Below are 13483 nucleotides of genomic sequence, written 5' to 3' on the forward strand. Positions count from 1 at the left end.
TGCTCTTTTCCCATTCATATTAACCAGGTAAGCAATATGAGATGTGAAAAATTCCCATTTTTTTCCTAAAATTTTTAAAATACTTTTTTAGTTATAGTTATTTATTTTTATGTGGTGCTGAGGATTGAACCCAGGACCTCAAATGTGCTAGGCAAGCACTCTACTGCCAAGCCACAACCCCAGTCCCCCATTTTTAAAAAAAATTTTTAGTTGTAGTTGGACACAATACCTTTATTTTGTTTATTTTTATGTGGTGCTGAAGATTGAACCCAGGGCCTCACACTTGCCATGCAAACACTCTACCGCTGAGCCACAACCACAGCCTCCCCATGTGTTTTTTTATATAAATCAATAATTCCCTTAAAAATCTGAATCATATACCATACATTTGCTAGGTTTTTTTTTTTTTTTTTTTTGGTGGGGAGAGCTTGGGATTGAGTTTAGGACCTTGCACTAGGCCTGGTGCTCTATCACTGAGCTGTGTCCCCAGCCCTGACTTAACATGCTAGGCAAGCACTCTCCCACTGAGCCACAAACCCAGCCCTGCCTTTTGTGTGTGTGTGTGTCTGTGTTTTTGTGTGTGTAGCTGGGGATTGAACACAGGGCCTTGTGCGTGCAAGGCAAACACTGAACCAAATGAGCTATATCCCCAGCCCCATGCCTTTGTTTTTTGTAGGCTATAATGATAGTACTTAATAACTTACACGGGTTTTACAGCCATGCTCATTTAACATGGGCTTTATGTTGAAATAAGTATAAAGACCATGTTGCTGGGTGCAGTGGTGCATGCCTGTAATTCCAGTGACTCAGGAAGCCAAGACTCGAGAATCTCAAGTTCAAAGCCAGTATCAGCAAAAAGTGAAGTGGGAAGTAACTCAGTAAGACACTAAGCAACCTAGTGAAACCCTGTCTCTAAATAAAATACAAAATAGGGCTCGGGATGTGGCTTAGTGACCCGTGTTCAATTCCCAGTACCAAAAAAAAAAAAAAAAAAAGGGAAGAAGAGAGAAGACCATGTTAAACATATAAACACTTTATAAATGCTATCATATAAAATTCTTCTCTTGGGTGAAAGAGTCTGTGGTAAACCATACACTTATGCTAATAGTGTGTTTACAGGGACACATCATACCAGCTGGCATCTTATAGTCAGTCACAAAACTCTCATTCCCTGAAGACTTCATTATATCATTCTCATACGGAGGTTGGATTTCAATTGCCTAATATGAATGCACAAAGGCCAATGAGTCTCCCTTCTCACAGAAACAATCTGGGACACTCAGATCTCAAACTCAACTTCCTGGCTGTACCCAGTACTCACCCTTCTATAAAGAATTCTGGAAAAGGCCAGGTCCGATGGGCATCATCCATGGGTGGCCAGTTGCCCCGGGGGTTGCCAGGACGACGACCATGCTGGGCTTGCCGCTTCTGCTGCATTGCCTGGCTCACTCCTGCCACATAGCGTGCAAACTCTGGGTCTGAGCCCACTGTGTTGAGATAAGGAACAAACAGGATTTAAGGCATCTTAACTGGCATCTTGTTTCATCCCCAACTTTTGAGAATGTGCTGGTCACATGAAAAGTGGTGAGAAACTACCAGGCTCATCATGCCCCAGATAGTTGGTTGTAGACTATGGATATCAACCTGCAAGGTAAGGTGGGACTTTTAGCATACAGGTCTGGAGTTGGGATACAGTTTGTGCAGGGGACTGTAAGGAAGGGTTATGCCTAGGTGAGGCAGGCTGAATGTGAAAGGAAGGAAGACAGAAAAAAGGTTTAATTTATCCTTTAAGACAAATACTAGTTACTTTTAACATTTCCAATGTCCTGGTGCTATGTACCTAGAGTACCTAATAATTTAGAAAATCAGATGATGACTTTGGTCAACTAAATAGCCAAAAGTTATCAAAGTGCCAGGGTCAGACAGATAGAGATTATATGCCATTCCCACTTGAGCCAAACTACGATCCAGTATTTTCCTGGATATTAGATAACAGATTTGCTCATTCAGTTTGAAGATGACAAGAGTGGGAAGTAATAAGATATTTCAGGATGCAATAAGAAGCGGGTAGAAACATACCAGATGGAGCTAAATAAGGATGTGCAGGGCAGTGTAAGTGTGTGTGTGTGGGGGGGGGGAGGGAGACACAGAAAGCATTTGGAGAAATGATAAACAAAAAGATACAAGAGGAGGGCTGGGGATGTGGCTCAGAGTAAAGTGCTTGCCTAGTGTATTCAAGGGTCTGGGTTCAATCCCTAGTACCTGGGAGAAAAAAGAAAGATATGAAGGAAAGTATCTATGCATCGCAAATGAAATATGATTCAACAGTGCATACTTTTTACCTTCAAACTGGGAAAGATACTAGGGCACAATCCCATTACCAGTTTGTGCTCAGGGTACTGTATCAGGACCACTTAGTAAGCTGCACAAATATGCACATACTAGGAAAGAAAAGAGTCTGAAATCAAGGTCTTGATCTAAGTCAAGCCACAGGTGCTGAGCTGGGGTTGTGGCTCAGGGATAAAGCAGTTGCCTGGCATGTATGAGGCCCTGGGTTCGAGCCTCAGCAAAGCAAATAAATAAATAAAATAGGATTACAGGTGTGCACCACCACACCCAGCCAGTTATTACTCTTGATACATTGCTAGATTTTCTTGTACCTATCCATATTCATAAGTAACATAGATGCACTATAGTATTTTGTTGTTGTTGTTTTTGCTTTTTCAGTACTGGGGATTGAACTCAGGTGCACTCACTCTACCACAGAGCTACATCCTCAAGTTTTTTGTTGTCTTTTTGTTTTAAAGATGATCTAAGTTTTATTCCAAGAAACTAAACAACTTAACCTAGCAGCCCAAGTAAACACATTGCTGATCTCCAAGGTTTCCAAATTCAGTACCTAGCACTTTTGGTATGTGCACTTTTTACTACCATTCTTTTTGTTTTTTTTCTTAAAGGGGGATTAAGTTATTTCACTTTTATATGTAAGGCTGTAGCAGACAGGCCCAGAGAAGTTCTCAGAGATCACATTTTATGTTCAAATGAGGTGAGAAGTAAGGAAGCCTCACATACCTGCAGGATCAAAAGGCAGAATCTCTCCCAACATTCCAAAGACTCCATCATTTTGGTCACGGTTTGGCCAGGTGTTATTTCTAGGTCCCTGTGGTTTTTGTCCCAAAACCTCTGACATCACATTATCCATGTAGCTGCTCACTAGGCCCAAGCTGTATAAATCAGAACTGAGATCAGATATGCCAGGCCACTGACCAAGAGGAGACAGATTTGCTCCAACAGGCTGTGCTGGCTGCTGGGATGAGCTATGTACCCATTTCCCAGGTGCCCGAGGCTGGGGTGGGGGCTGCTGTGGTCCAATGGGTTGAAGCAGGTGTTGGTAGTACTGGACCTGGGGTTGTTGTTGCTTTGGGGACTGCTGCTGAGATGCCAAACCTGGCTGGGATGTCAGACTTGCGTGTGCCCCAGCCTGTGGTGGCCGTGATGAAGGGGGCGCCGGCAATGATGGCTGCTGTGGATGCATGGCTCCTGCCTTCTGCTCAGTCACCATGGCTGTTGCAGCAGAATTACGCCTTGTCACCAATGGGGAACCCTGATGAGACTGGCCCATGTTAAAGCCTGAGAGAAAGTCTATCACCTCCTGCATTTCCTGATCAGTTGGTAAGTTCATACCCTTGTCATCCTTGCCATCATCCCCAGGGAGGAAGTTCTCACGCCTCTCTAGGAGAAAACCATTGGCCATTGGATTACTGGAATTCTGAGCTGACTGTGAAGGGTCTGTAGTCCTAGGAAAATTACCAATGTTCAAAATGCTTTGTAACCGTGTGTCAATGTTACCAGGCATTTTGGCCTTCTCTTCCGAACACCCAGCTATGAAGACATTTTTGGAAGGGGTACTTGGGATGGAATAATTTGTGCTGCCACTAGAGCTGGTACATGAAACTTTCTTGGTGAACCTGGATGTCAGTTTGGAGAATGTCTTCTGCAGGCCACCTGAAGACTTGTTTCCATTTCCAGAAGGCAGGTCAGCCTGGTTCCCAAAATCACAAATCTCCCTTTGAAGTTGTATCTGTATGCAGGGTAAAGCTTGTTCCCTATTTAAATGGGGGTAGGGGATAGGGGTTGAGACAAATATACAAATTGGTTAATGAGATGGATGAAATGGACCTCTCTTTGTTTTGGCAGAACTGGGGACTTGCACATGCTGGGCAAGCCCTCTACCACTGAGCTACAACTCTAGTCCTAAATGGACCTCTTTGCATTTAAGAAAAACTGGTTCCTAAGCATAAGTGAGGCCCTGGATTTGATATCCAGCATTGCCAAAATAAAAAATTAAAAAAATTTTTGAGAACAAAAAAGACCTCTCTGGTATCAGGTTCATTATTTTACAGATCTAAAAAGGTGAACACCCAAGGGTTTGAGTATATATATTCTATAGTGTCTAACACAGGAATGTGAAAATGAGTAACATTGAATTCTGGCTCAGGAATTTGAATGAAACTCTTTAACTGTAGCACTGGACAGCAAAGCATGAGAGAGGTAGGGATATAAGAGCAAAGGGCTAACTCTGTGCCTGCAGGATGGAGACTGAGAATGAGATTCAGCAGAAGGACAATGCATAATCCTACACAGCAGGGGGTGGAGGAGAGGACTTGGGGGATACTATGACTGCTATTATCAAATGGATAGATGCTGCTTCCAAAGATTTTTGAACATTTTTTCCTGTGCTAAAAGGGAACTCTACAGTTAGAAAGGGCATGGGGTGGGAGCTGAGGCAGGTGATAGCAGGTGTGATCCTGGAGAAATCATTTCACTGTTCAGACCCTCTGGGTACTCATGAGTTAACAGAGAGGAGACGTGGCTAAATGTTTAAGATATCTACCATTTCTAAAACTAACAATTCACAAAAAAGATAATCTTCCAGCTGTCAGCTGCCTTCAGATATATGTAAATTTTGTGAAGATTACAAGTAAATTTTCTTAACATTTCTCTGCTCTGGGGCTGGGGATGTGGCTCAAGCAGTAGCGCGCTCGCCTGGCATGCGTGCGGCCCGGGTTCGATCCTCAGCACCACATACCAACAAAGATGTTGTGTCCGCCGAGAACTAAAAAATAAATATTAAAAATTCTCTCTCTTTCTCTCTCTCTCTCTCTCCTCTCTCTCTCTCTCTTTAAAAAAAAAAAACATTTCTCTGCTCTTAGTTAACAAGGAGAATATGAGTTGGGTTAAAGGTTCTCTTGATGGATTTACTCTCATGATAAAACAAATAATAAAGGCAAAGTGTTAACAAATTGGATACTCTGGGTAAAAGGCAAAGAGCAATTCTTCAAACTTTTCCACAACTTTTTGAGTATTAGAGATTGAACTCAGGGCCTTGCAGTTACTAGGCAAATGCTCTGCTACTGAGCTACATTCCCAGTCCAATATAGAGGTTTGAACTTATTCCAAGATAAATATTACCCAAAAGTTCTCTTTCTTGCCTTATTTACCCACATACTATCAGTGACATGAACACACATGAAACTGTACACAGTCACACTGTCAGTGGGTATGGACCTAATACAAACCACTTGCACAGACAATTCAAGTGACTGCTGCAGACACCAACCTCCCAGCCCTCCAGCGGTTTATGTCCAACACAGCTGTGTAAAGCACATCCACCAGACCCAGGGTCTTCTCAGGATCGAGGCTTCTCTGCAGCAGAGACATGGTAGCAGGGTCTTCTTTCAGGCACCTAGGCATAAACCAGGCTGCATTAGTCTTAGCTGCACTTTTTTGCAAAGGTGTTTCAAGAAAGCCTCAAGGAAAAGGCTATATCTTTTATGCCCTCTTGGCATCCAGTGAAAAATCAATAATTATATGAATAATGAGAGAACAACTAGGCTTACATTGGAACTTACTGCTCTGCACAAGGGGGAAGAATCAATAGCACCTGGGATCTTGTGATATAATAAGAAATAAAGATGCTCCTTGACTTATGATGGGGTTACATCCCGATAAACTCATTTTGAGATGAAAACATTGTAGGTCAAATATGCATTTAATACACATTTAATATAAAGAATTTAATATAAAGAACATCATAGATTGGCTTAGTCTAGTGTATCTTAAATATGTTGAGAACACTTACATTAGCTTCCAACCAAACAAAAACATCTACCACAAGCCTGTTTTATAATAAAATAGTAACTATCCATGTCATTTACTGAATACTGTGCTGAAAGTGAAAAACAAAATAGAATGGTTGTATGGGTACACTTTCACACCATCATAAAGTTGAAAAAATCCTTAAGTTGAATAAGTTGGAGACCATCTGCCTATATTTGGTCTCCACCTCCAGTTTCTGGCAGAGAACTCCTAAAATTTTTGTCACTTTCTGACTAGGGTGCTAGGAGCAGCTTTTATTCTGGTGTCTGGTCTCTGACATTGGTCCCTGACACAGATATCCTAAATCCCTTAGAATTTCCAGGGTGACAAGATGTCTTCTATTCTAGTGAGGACACTTTCCCCGACCCCATAGGTACTGGGGATGGAACCTAGGGGCACTCTACCTCTGAGCTACATCCCCAGCCTATTTGTTTGTTTGTTTATTTATTCATTTATTTATTTAAATATATTGGGGATTGAATTCAGGGACACTTAACCACTGAGTCATATCCCCAGCCATTTTTTGTGTTTTATTTAGAGATAGGGTCCCACAGAGTTGCTGCTGGGATTGTAGGTATGCACCACTGTGCCTGGCTTTGATTTTATTTTTGAGACAGGGTCTTAATAAGCTGCTCCGGATGGCATTGACCTTCTGATCCTCCTGCCTCAGCTTCCTGATGAACTGGGATTTCAGGTGTGTGTCACTATGCCTGGCTATGATATCACTTTTGGTGGGCTCCTGGATAGCTTCAGGTGGGGACTGGTCACTAGAAAGATCAAGTCACGATGAGAAGGTTGTGACTTCTGTCCTCTATCTTGGGAGACAGGAGAGGGAGAGCTCTGGACTGAGTTAGTAATCAATGATTCCTATATGATAAAGCCACCAAAAACTCCTAAATTATATGTTTGGAGAGCTTCCATGTTGGTGAACACATCCAGATGCTAGGAGGAGGACACAGTTGGATACGGCCTGGAGGCTCTGCATCCCTTCCTCTATATACTGCTCAATAGATCTCTGAACATCTGGCTATTCATCTGTAACTGTTGTAATATCCTTTATTATAAACCAATAAATGGAACCCCAACTTGTAATAGGCTTACACTTGGAGTTTGAAATGGGAAACAGCCTGTGGGCTAAGCATTAACCTGTGGGCTCTGTGCCACTCCAGGTACTTAGTGTCACCATTAAAATGTAGGCTACCCAGTATGTGCAGAAAACTGGAGAATTGTTTGGTGTAGGAAACTCACACATTCAGTGTCAAAAGTGTTGTGTGAGTACAGGACTTTGTAGACCTCCGTGGATTGCTATGACTGTCTTTTGAGTAGGAAGAGAACTTGGTGAAGGAGATGACTTCAGGAGGCCTAATGTCCTCTTACTATCCAACACCCAGGATAATACTAACTTTTCTCTTTGCCCTGATGAGATTCTGTGGTCTGGCACAATTATCTGCTCCTCTCCAAACTCTTCCATAATGCTTCTGCCCCTCCTTCCTTCTACAAAATTGGATACTTGTATCAAAGACAGTAAGAGTCAGTGGAGGAAAAGTTTGCTCACAGTTTGCAACTTGAACTCACTGCAAATTTTAGCCAAGCAACAAACATGACCTCTGTAAATTAATTTTTCCTCTTTTAGTTTGGGGGTGGGGGTTGTGGTACTTGGGATTGAACTCAGGGGTACTCTGCCTCCGAGCCACATCCTCAGGCCTATTCTGTATTTTATTTATAGACAGGGTCTCACTGGGTTGCTTAGTGTCTCACTGAGTTGCTTAGCACCTTACTTTTGCTGAGGGTGGCTTTGAACTCATGATCTTCCTGCCTCAGGCTCCCAAACTGCTGGGATTACAGGTGTGCACCACCATGCCCAGCTAATTTTACCTTTTTTTTCCTAGTTGTAGTTGGGAAAAAATACCTTTATTTATTTATTTTTATGTGGTGCTTAGGATCGAACCCAGGGCCTTGCACGTGCTAGGGGGAGCACTCGACCACTGAGCCACAACCCCAGCTTACTTCTTTTTAAGATGACTATTTCACACCCTTCCCCTCTCCCCAGTGATCTGACATCCCTGTTACCTCTTCCATTCTCATCTGTCTCAACTCTTACTAAGCTAAGAAAATGCAAGTTAGCAGAGGAGATCCACCTCACCTTCACTTTCTGGTAATTCCACTAGTTCACCTGCATCTGTCCACATGCCTGTTTTCCCTCCTGTCCTACTGTAAGGCACAACTTGCTTTTGCCATAGTTTAGCCCTCTAAATGAGTGCTGGATACTGTGTGCCCTTTTGCATTCCCAAAGATTATATGATCAGCTTATTCCCCTGTGGCACTCCCTAGGAGGCAAAGAAAGAAGCCTCTCTGATCACCCTCTCAGCCCCACATTCCCCAGGTACTGTCCCATTTTTCTACTCCCCACGAGTAAATGCACTGTCTTTTCTTCCTTACTTCCTATTCTTCTTTTGCTCCACTCCCATCAGAATTTTATACTCTAACTCAATTAATATAGCTTTAAAAAAAATTTTTTAGATGTTGATGATCTTTATTTTATTCATATGTTTATATATGGTGCTGAGAATCGAACCCAGTGCCTCACACATGCCAAACAAGTGCTCTACCACTGAACCACAACCTCAGCTCCTTAAGATAGGTTTTTAAAAGCCAACTTAGATCTTGCTATGGTTTAGATATGAGGTATCCCTCAAAAGCTCAATGCAAAAAATTCAGAGATGGCTGGGCACAGTGGTGCATGCCTATAATCCCAGCAGCTTGAGGCAGGAGGATCACGAGTTCAAAGCCAGCCTCAGCAAAAGCGAGGTGCTAAGCAACTCAGAGAGAGCCTGTCTCTCAATAAAATACAAAATAGGGCTGAGGATGTGGCTCAGGGGCAGAGTGCCCCTAAGTTTAATATCCGGTTCCAAAACAACAACAACAACAACAACAACAAAGTGCAGAGATGAAATGATTGAATTATGCAAGCAGTAACCTAATCAGTGGATTAACCCACTTATTGGATTAATTGGGTGGTAATTGTAGGCAGGCAAGGTGTGGTTACAGAAAGTAGGTCACTAGGGGCATGTCTTTGAGGTTTATATTTTGTTTCTGGTTGGGGGAGTGTGTTTTTATGTTCTCTCTCTCTCTCTCTCTCTCTCTCTCTCTCTCTCTCTCTCTCTCAGTTGACATGTCCTAAGTTGCTTTCTTCTGCCACACCCTTCCACCATGATGTTCTGCTTCACTTGGGCAGAGAGCAATGAAGTCAGCCATGTATGGACTGAGACCTCTGAAACTGTGAAAAAGTTGTTCTTGTCAGATAGTTTGGTCACAGTGATAAAAGCTAATGAAAACAGGGTCTCCAAAATGTTGCTTAATCTCTCAGCAACATTTTCTAATGTTTCTCTCCTCCCAGAAACATTATCTTCAGTGCCCCAGGCTTGCTCCATTTTTCTTCCATCCAGAAAGTTCCTTTCTGGTCTCCTCTGGTGACTCCTCCTGCTTCCCCCTCTCCTCCCCTACCACCTCTGTATGGTATAATGTTCCTGCTTTTTGTTCTCTCTCCTCAGAGAGAGGTAACCTAATCAGTACAACTCACACCCCCCTCCCTCCAAAGCTATCCTGATTCCTACAGACTTCTCCAGTATAAAAGTGACACAAATGTCCACTTCAAAACCTACAAATTATCTTTAGCTCCCTCACACCCTATAACCAACCCATCAGCAAATCCTGAGAGCTTCTCTTCCAAAATGTACTTTGAATCCAGGCACTTCTCACTACATCTGTTATTGCTGCCCTGCTCCAGGAAACCACCACCTCCTGCCTCAGGAATTAGTTTCTATCTAATCTATTTTTCTCTATTCCTGCCCCTCTAAAGTACATCCTTCACACAGCAGCCAGAGTGAGTCAAATCAGATCACATCACACTCTGCTTAAAACACTCCAACAGCATCTTATCATGAATGAAATAAAATCTAAACCCCTCACCATAGCTCTCAAGGCCCTGTGTGACCCGGCACCTCTACCTTGTTCCTAAAGCTCTGTCTGAGTGGGTTTGCACATGTCTGAGGATCTTTGCTCTTGCTGCTGACTTTGTCTGGACTGCTTTTCCTTGAGATCTTGATATGGCAAACTGCTTTTCACCACTCAGGCCACTTTCACTAAGGGGCCCTTTTGTGGGTGTCCATGCCAGGGGCTGCTTAACCACTGAGCTACATCCCCATCTCTTTAAATTTTTTCTTTTGAGACAGGGTCTCACTAAGTTGCTGTGGGCTGGCCTTGAACTTTTGATCCTCTTGCCTCAGCCTCCTAAAGCACTGGGATAATAGACGTGTGCCACCATGTTCAGGCAAGAGGTCTTTCTGAGAGAATACAGTCCACCAAGAAGATGCTGTTGGCCAGTTTCTGGGCATTCTGGGAGCCAGATGTGAAATAAGCAATTGTAAGGCCACCCTAAGGGGGCAGCAGTACTATCCAACATTACTTGGCTTGAGAAGAAATATATCTGGGGATGAGAGGTAGATAGCTAGAAGCTCAGGAAAAGGTAAGCAACAAGGCAAGCCCTGCTAGTGCCCAAGCAGACCTCAGACTCCTGGGAGACAATCTTGATCACTGGAACAGGCCAAGGTTCAGTGCACCCAATTCTCTCAGCTTGGAATCACTAACTATCAGGACACATTTGCTCTATGTTCCCAAGCTGACTTCAGATTGTGATTTGGCTTGTCACTGATTTTGCCCACTAAGGGATCATTTGCTAGATGCTGGTGTCATTGCAAAATGGAGCATTATAGTCCCTGGTGGTAATAATTTCTCTTTCTGGGAGAAAAAAAACACAAATTGGCATTTTTATTTAATTTATTAATCTTGAGAGCTGATCAATAATATGCCCTTGAGACCAAACCTGATCTGTGGACAAATCACCAAGACTTGTTTAAAACTCTTCACCTATACTTAAATAAAAACCTCATATCCCCCAAGGCCCTGCAAATGTTGACCTGTTCCCCCTCTTTATCACCACCATCTCTAACCATGCAAGTTTACTCCCCAGGTCTCCCTTTTTGCTGCCTTCCCCCCCCCCCCCCCGCCCCCAGCTCTCAGTATGGCCAGCTCCTATCAAATCCTACTACATCCTCAAAGAGGCCCTTCCTGACTAACCTCACCATCTACCAGTCTCCTCTCCTCCTTTACCTCAATTATTCTCTAGCAAATAACATGGCTCTCCTCATTTGTCCCTCATACACTTGCTAGTGCTTGGACTCACTTCTTATGCTTATTAGCATTACAACATAGGTTCTGTGAGAAGCAAGAACTCTGTTTTGCTCGTGATTAAATCCCAAAGAACGGAACAATGCCTGGTACACAGAAGGTGTTCGGTAAATATTTTTTGGGAAAAAAAAAAAAAGAAGAATGGATAGATACCTTAAACAAAATATATGACATCTTAAAAATATAAGTAAAGTATTTCTTTGGGGGAAAAAACATCATTTGAGCCAGACATAGTGGTGCATGCCTGTAATCCCAGTTGCCCAGGAGGTTGAGGCAGGAGAATCACAAGTTTGAGGCCAGCTTTAGCACTTCAGTAATGCTCTAATCAATTTAGTGTGACCTTTCCTCAAAATAAAAATAAAAAATAAAAAAAATCTGGGACTGTAGCTCGGTGGTAAAGCACTGCTGGGTTCAATCCCTAGCACCAAAAAAAAAAAAAAAAAGAGAGAGAGAGAGAGAGAAAACATCAAAAACATCATTTGGCAACTGAACACTAAAAGCAGAGAATATAATAAACTCTTGACTTGCTTTGTAAGTCTTATCTTTTCAAAGACATAGTAAATTAATCACTCTGTTTGCATTCAACAATCACGTAATTTGTACAGGTTGAGCATCCCTAATCCGAAAATCTGAAATGGTCAAAAATCCGAAATTTTTTGAGTGCCAATATGACAACACAAGTTGAAAATTCTATACCTGAAAATTAGGCACACTAAATATATTGTATAAAATTACCTTTAGGTTAAGAGTATAAGGTGTATATGACACATGAGTTTTATGTTTAGATTTGGGTTCTGTCCTCAAAATATCCCATTATATGCACATCCAAATATTCCCAACTCCAAAAATATCTGAAATCCAAAACACTTTTAGCTCCAAGCATTTCAGATAATATATACATTTCAACCTGTAATTTCAAAGAAACAAAAACCTTTATAATTTGCATCTTTACCAAAGCCTACCAGCAGAGGGAGTCTCTACAAGGAATCACACTCTAGAAGTTTTTTTTTTTTTTTTCTGGGAGATGTAGTGAATTACATAGGAAATCAATGTGGGGAGATAGGGGGAAAAAAGTTCTGGAAGAAAATCCAGAAGTGCTAACTATCTTAATACTAGCTGTCTATATTCGCCCAACTATATGAAAGTTCGATCTGTCCTCCTCAAAATAAGAATCTTGAGGCTAGGGCTATGGCTCAGTGGTAGAGCACTTGCCTAGCATTTGTGAGGCACAGGGTTCTATCCTCAGCACTACATATAAATAAATGAATAAAATAAAGGTCCATCAACAGCTTAAATAAATAAATAAATAAATAAAATTTAAAAATAAAAAGAATCCTGACAAAGTTTAATATTTTCAATTAGAATATTTTTTTTTTTTTTGTTTTTGTTTTTGTAGTACTAGGAGATTGAATCCAGGGGCTCATACATGCTAGTCAAGCATTTTGTCACTGAGCTACAACCAGTCCTTATTTTGAGATAGGGTCTCACTAAATTACCCAGGCTGACTGATTGTGTGCCTCAGCTTCTGAAGTACCTGGGATTACATGTTTGCACTACCAGGGTTCAGGTATTCAATGAGAATATGAATTGGAAAACTGAATTAGGAATCCAGGAACTCCAAAATCTTATAGAAAAGTAGGGAAGTGAGCTTTTAATTTATTGTTTGATAGAAATGAAGATATGTGGGGCTGGGGTTGTGACTCATCGGTAGAGCACTCTTCTAGCATGTGCGAGGCCCTGGGTTCAATCCTTAGCACCACATAAAAATAAATAAAATAAAGGTATTGTGTTCAACTACTTCTAAAAAAAAATGTTAAAAAAAAAGAAATGAAGATATGTACCTATAAAAATTACTATTAATTTCAGGAAAATAAACCACCTGAACAATCAAATTAAAATTTTGGCAGGAGCATACTCATAGAAGGAAGATTTGGAGACACACAAAATGAACTGCCAACCCTCACTTACTACATCAATAGGTTCTAAACACTTTTAGCTGAATCTACCATTGCACTCTCACGGTTCAAAAATAAATAATTCAAGTATACTGGGTGTGGTGGTGCATGCCTGTAATCCC

At 41.7% G+C, this 13483-nt stretch overlaps 1 protein-coding gene across 5 annotated transcripts in view; it reads right to left on the minus strand.

Annotated features, from left to right (window-relative positions):
• GARRE1 (granule associated Rac and RHOG effector 1) overlaps window positions 1-13483 on the minus strand; it is a 90469-nt gene that overhangs the window by 5024 nt on the left and 71962 nt on the right. For 4 of the 5 annotated variants that reach the window (XM_081274342.1, XM_081274344.1, XM_081274343.1 and 1 more), the window contains 3 exons: window positions 5621-5746; window positions 3073-4106; window positions 1322-1487 (listed from right to left, as the gene is read on the minus strand). In XM_081274342.1, the coding sequence (XP_081130468.1) occupies window positions 1322-1487; window positions 3073-4106; window positions 5621-5746 (1326 nt within the window). The remainder of the gene's footprint in view (window positions 1-1321; window positions 1488-3072; window positions 4107-5620; window positions 5747-13483) is intronic. The other variant, XM_081274346.1, reaches the window with a different exon arrangement.

The sequence above is a fragment of the Spermophilus citellus genome, assembly GCF_964194105.1.
Source record: "Spermophilus citellus genome assembly, chromosome: 18".
NCBI classification, from domain to species: domain Eukaryota; kingdom Metazoa; phylum Chordata; class Mammalia; order Rodentia; family Sciuridae; genus Spermophilus; species Spermophilus citellus.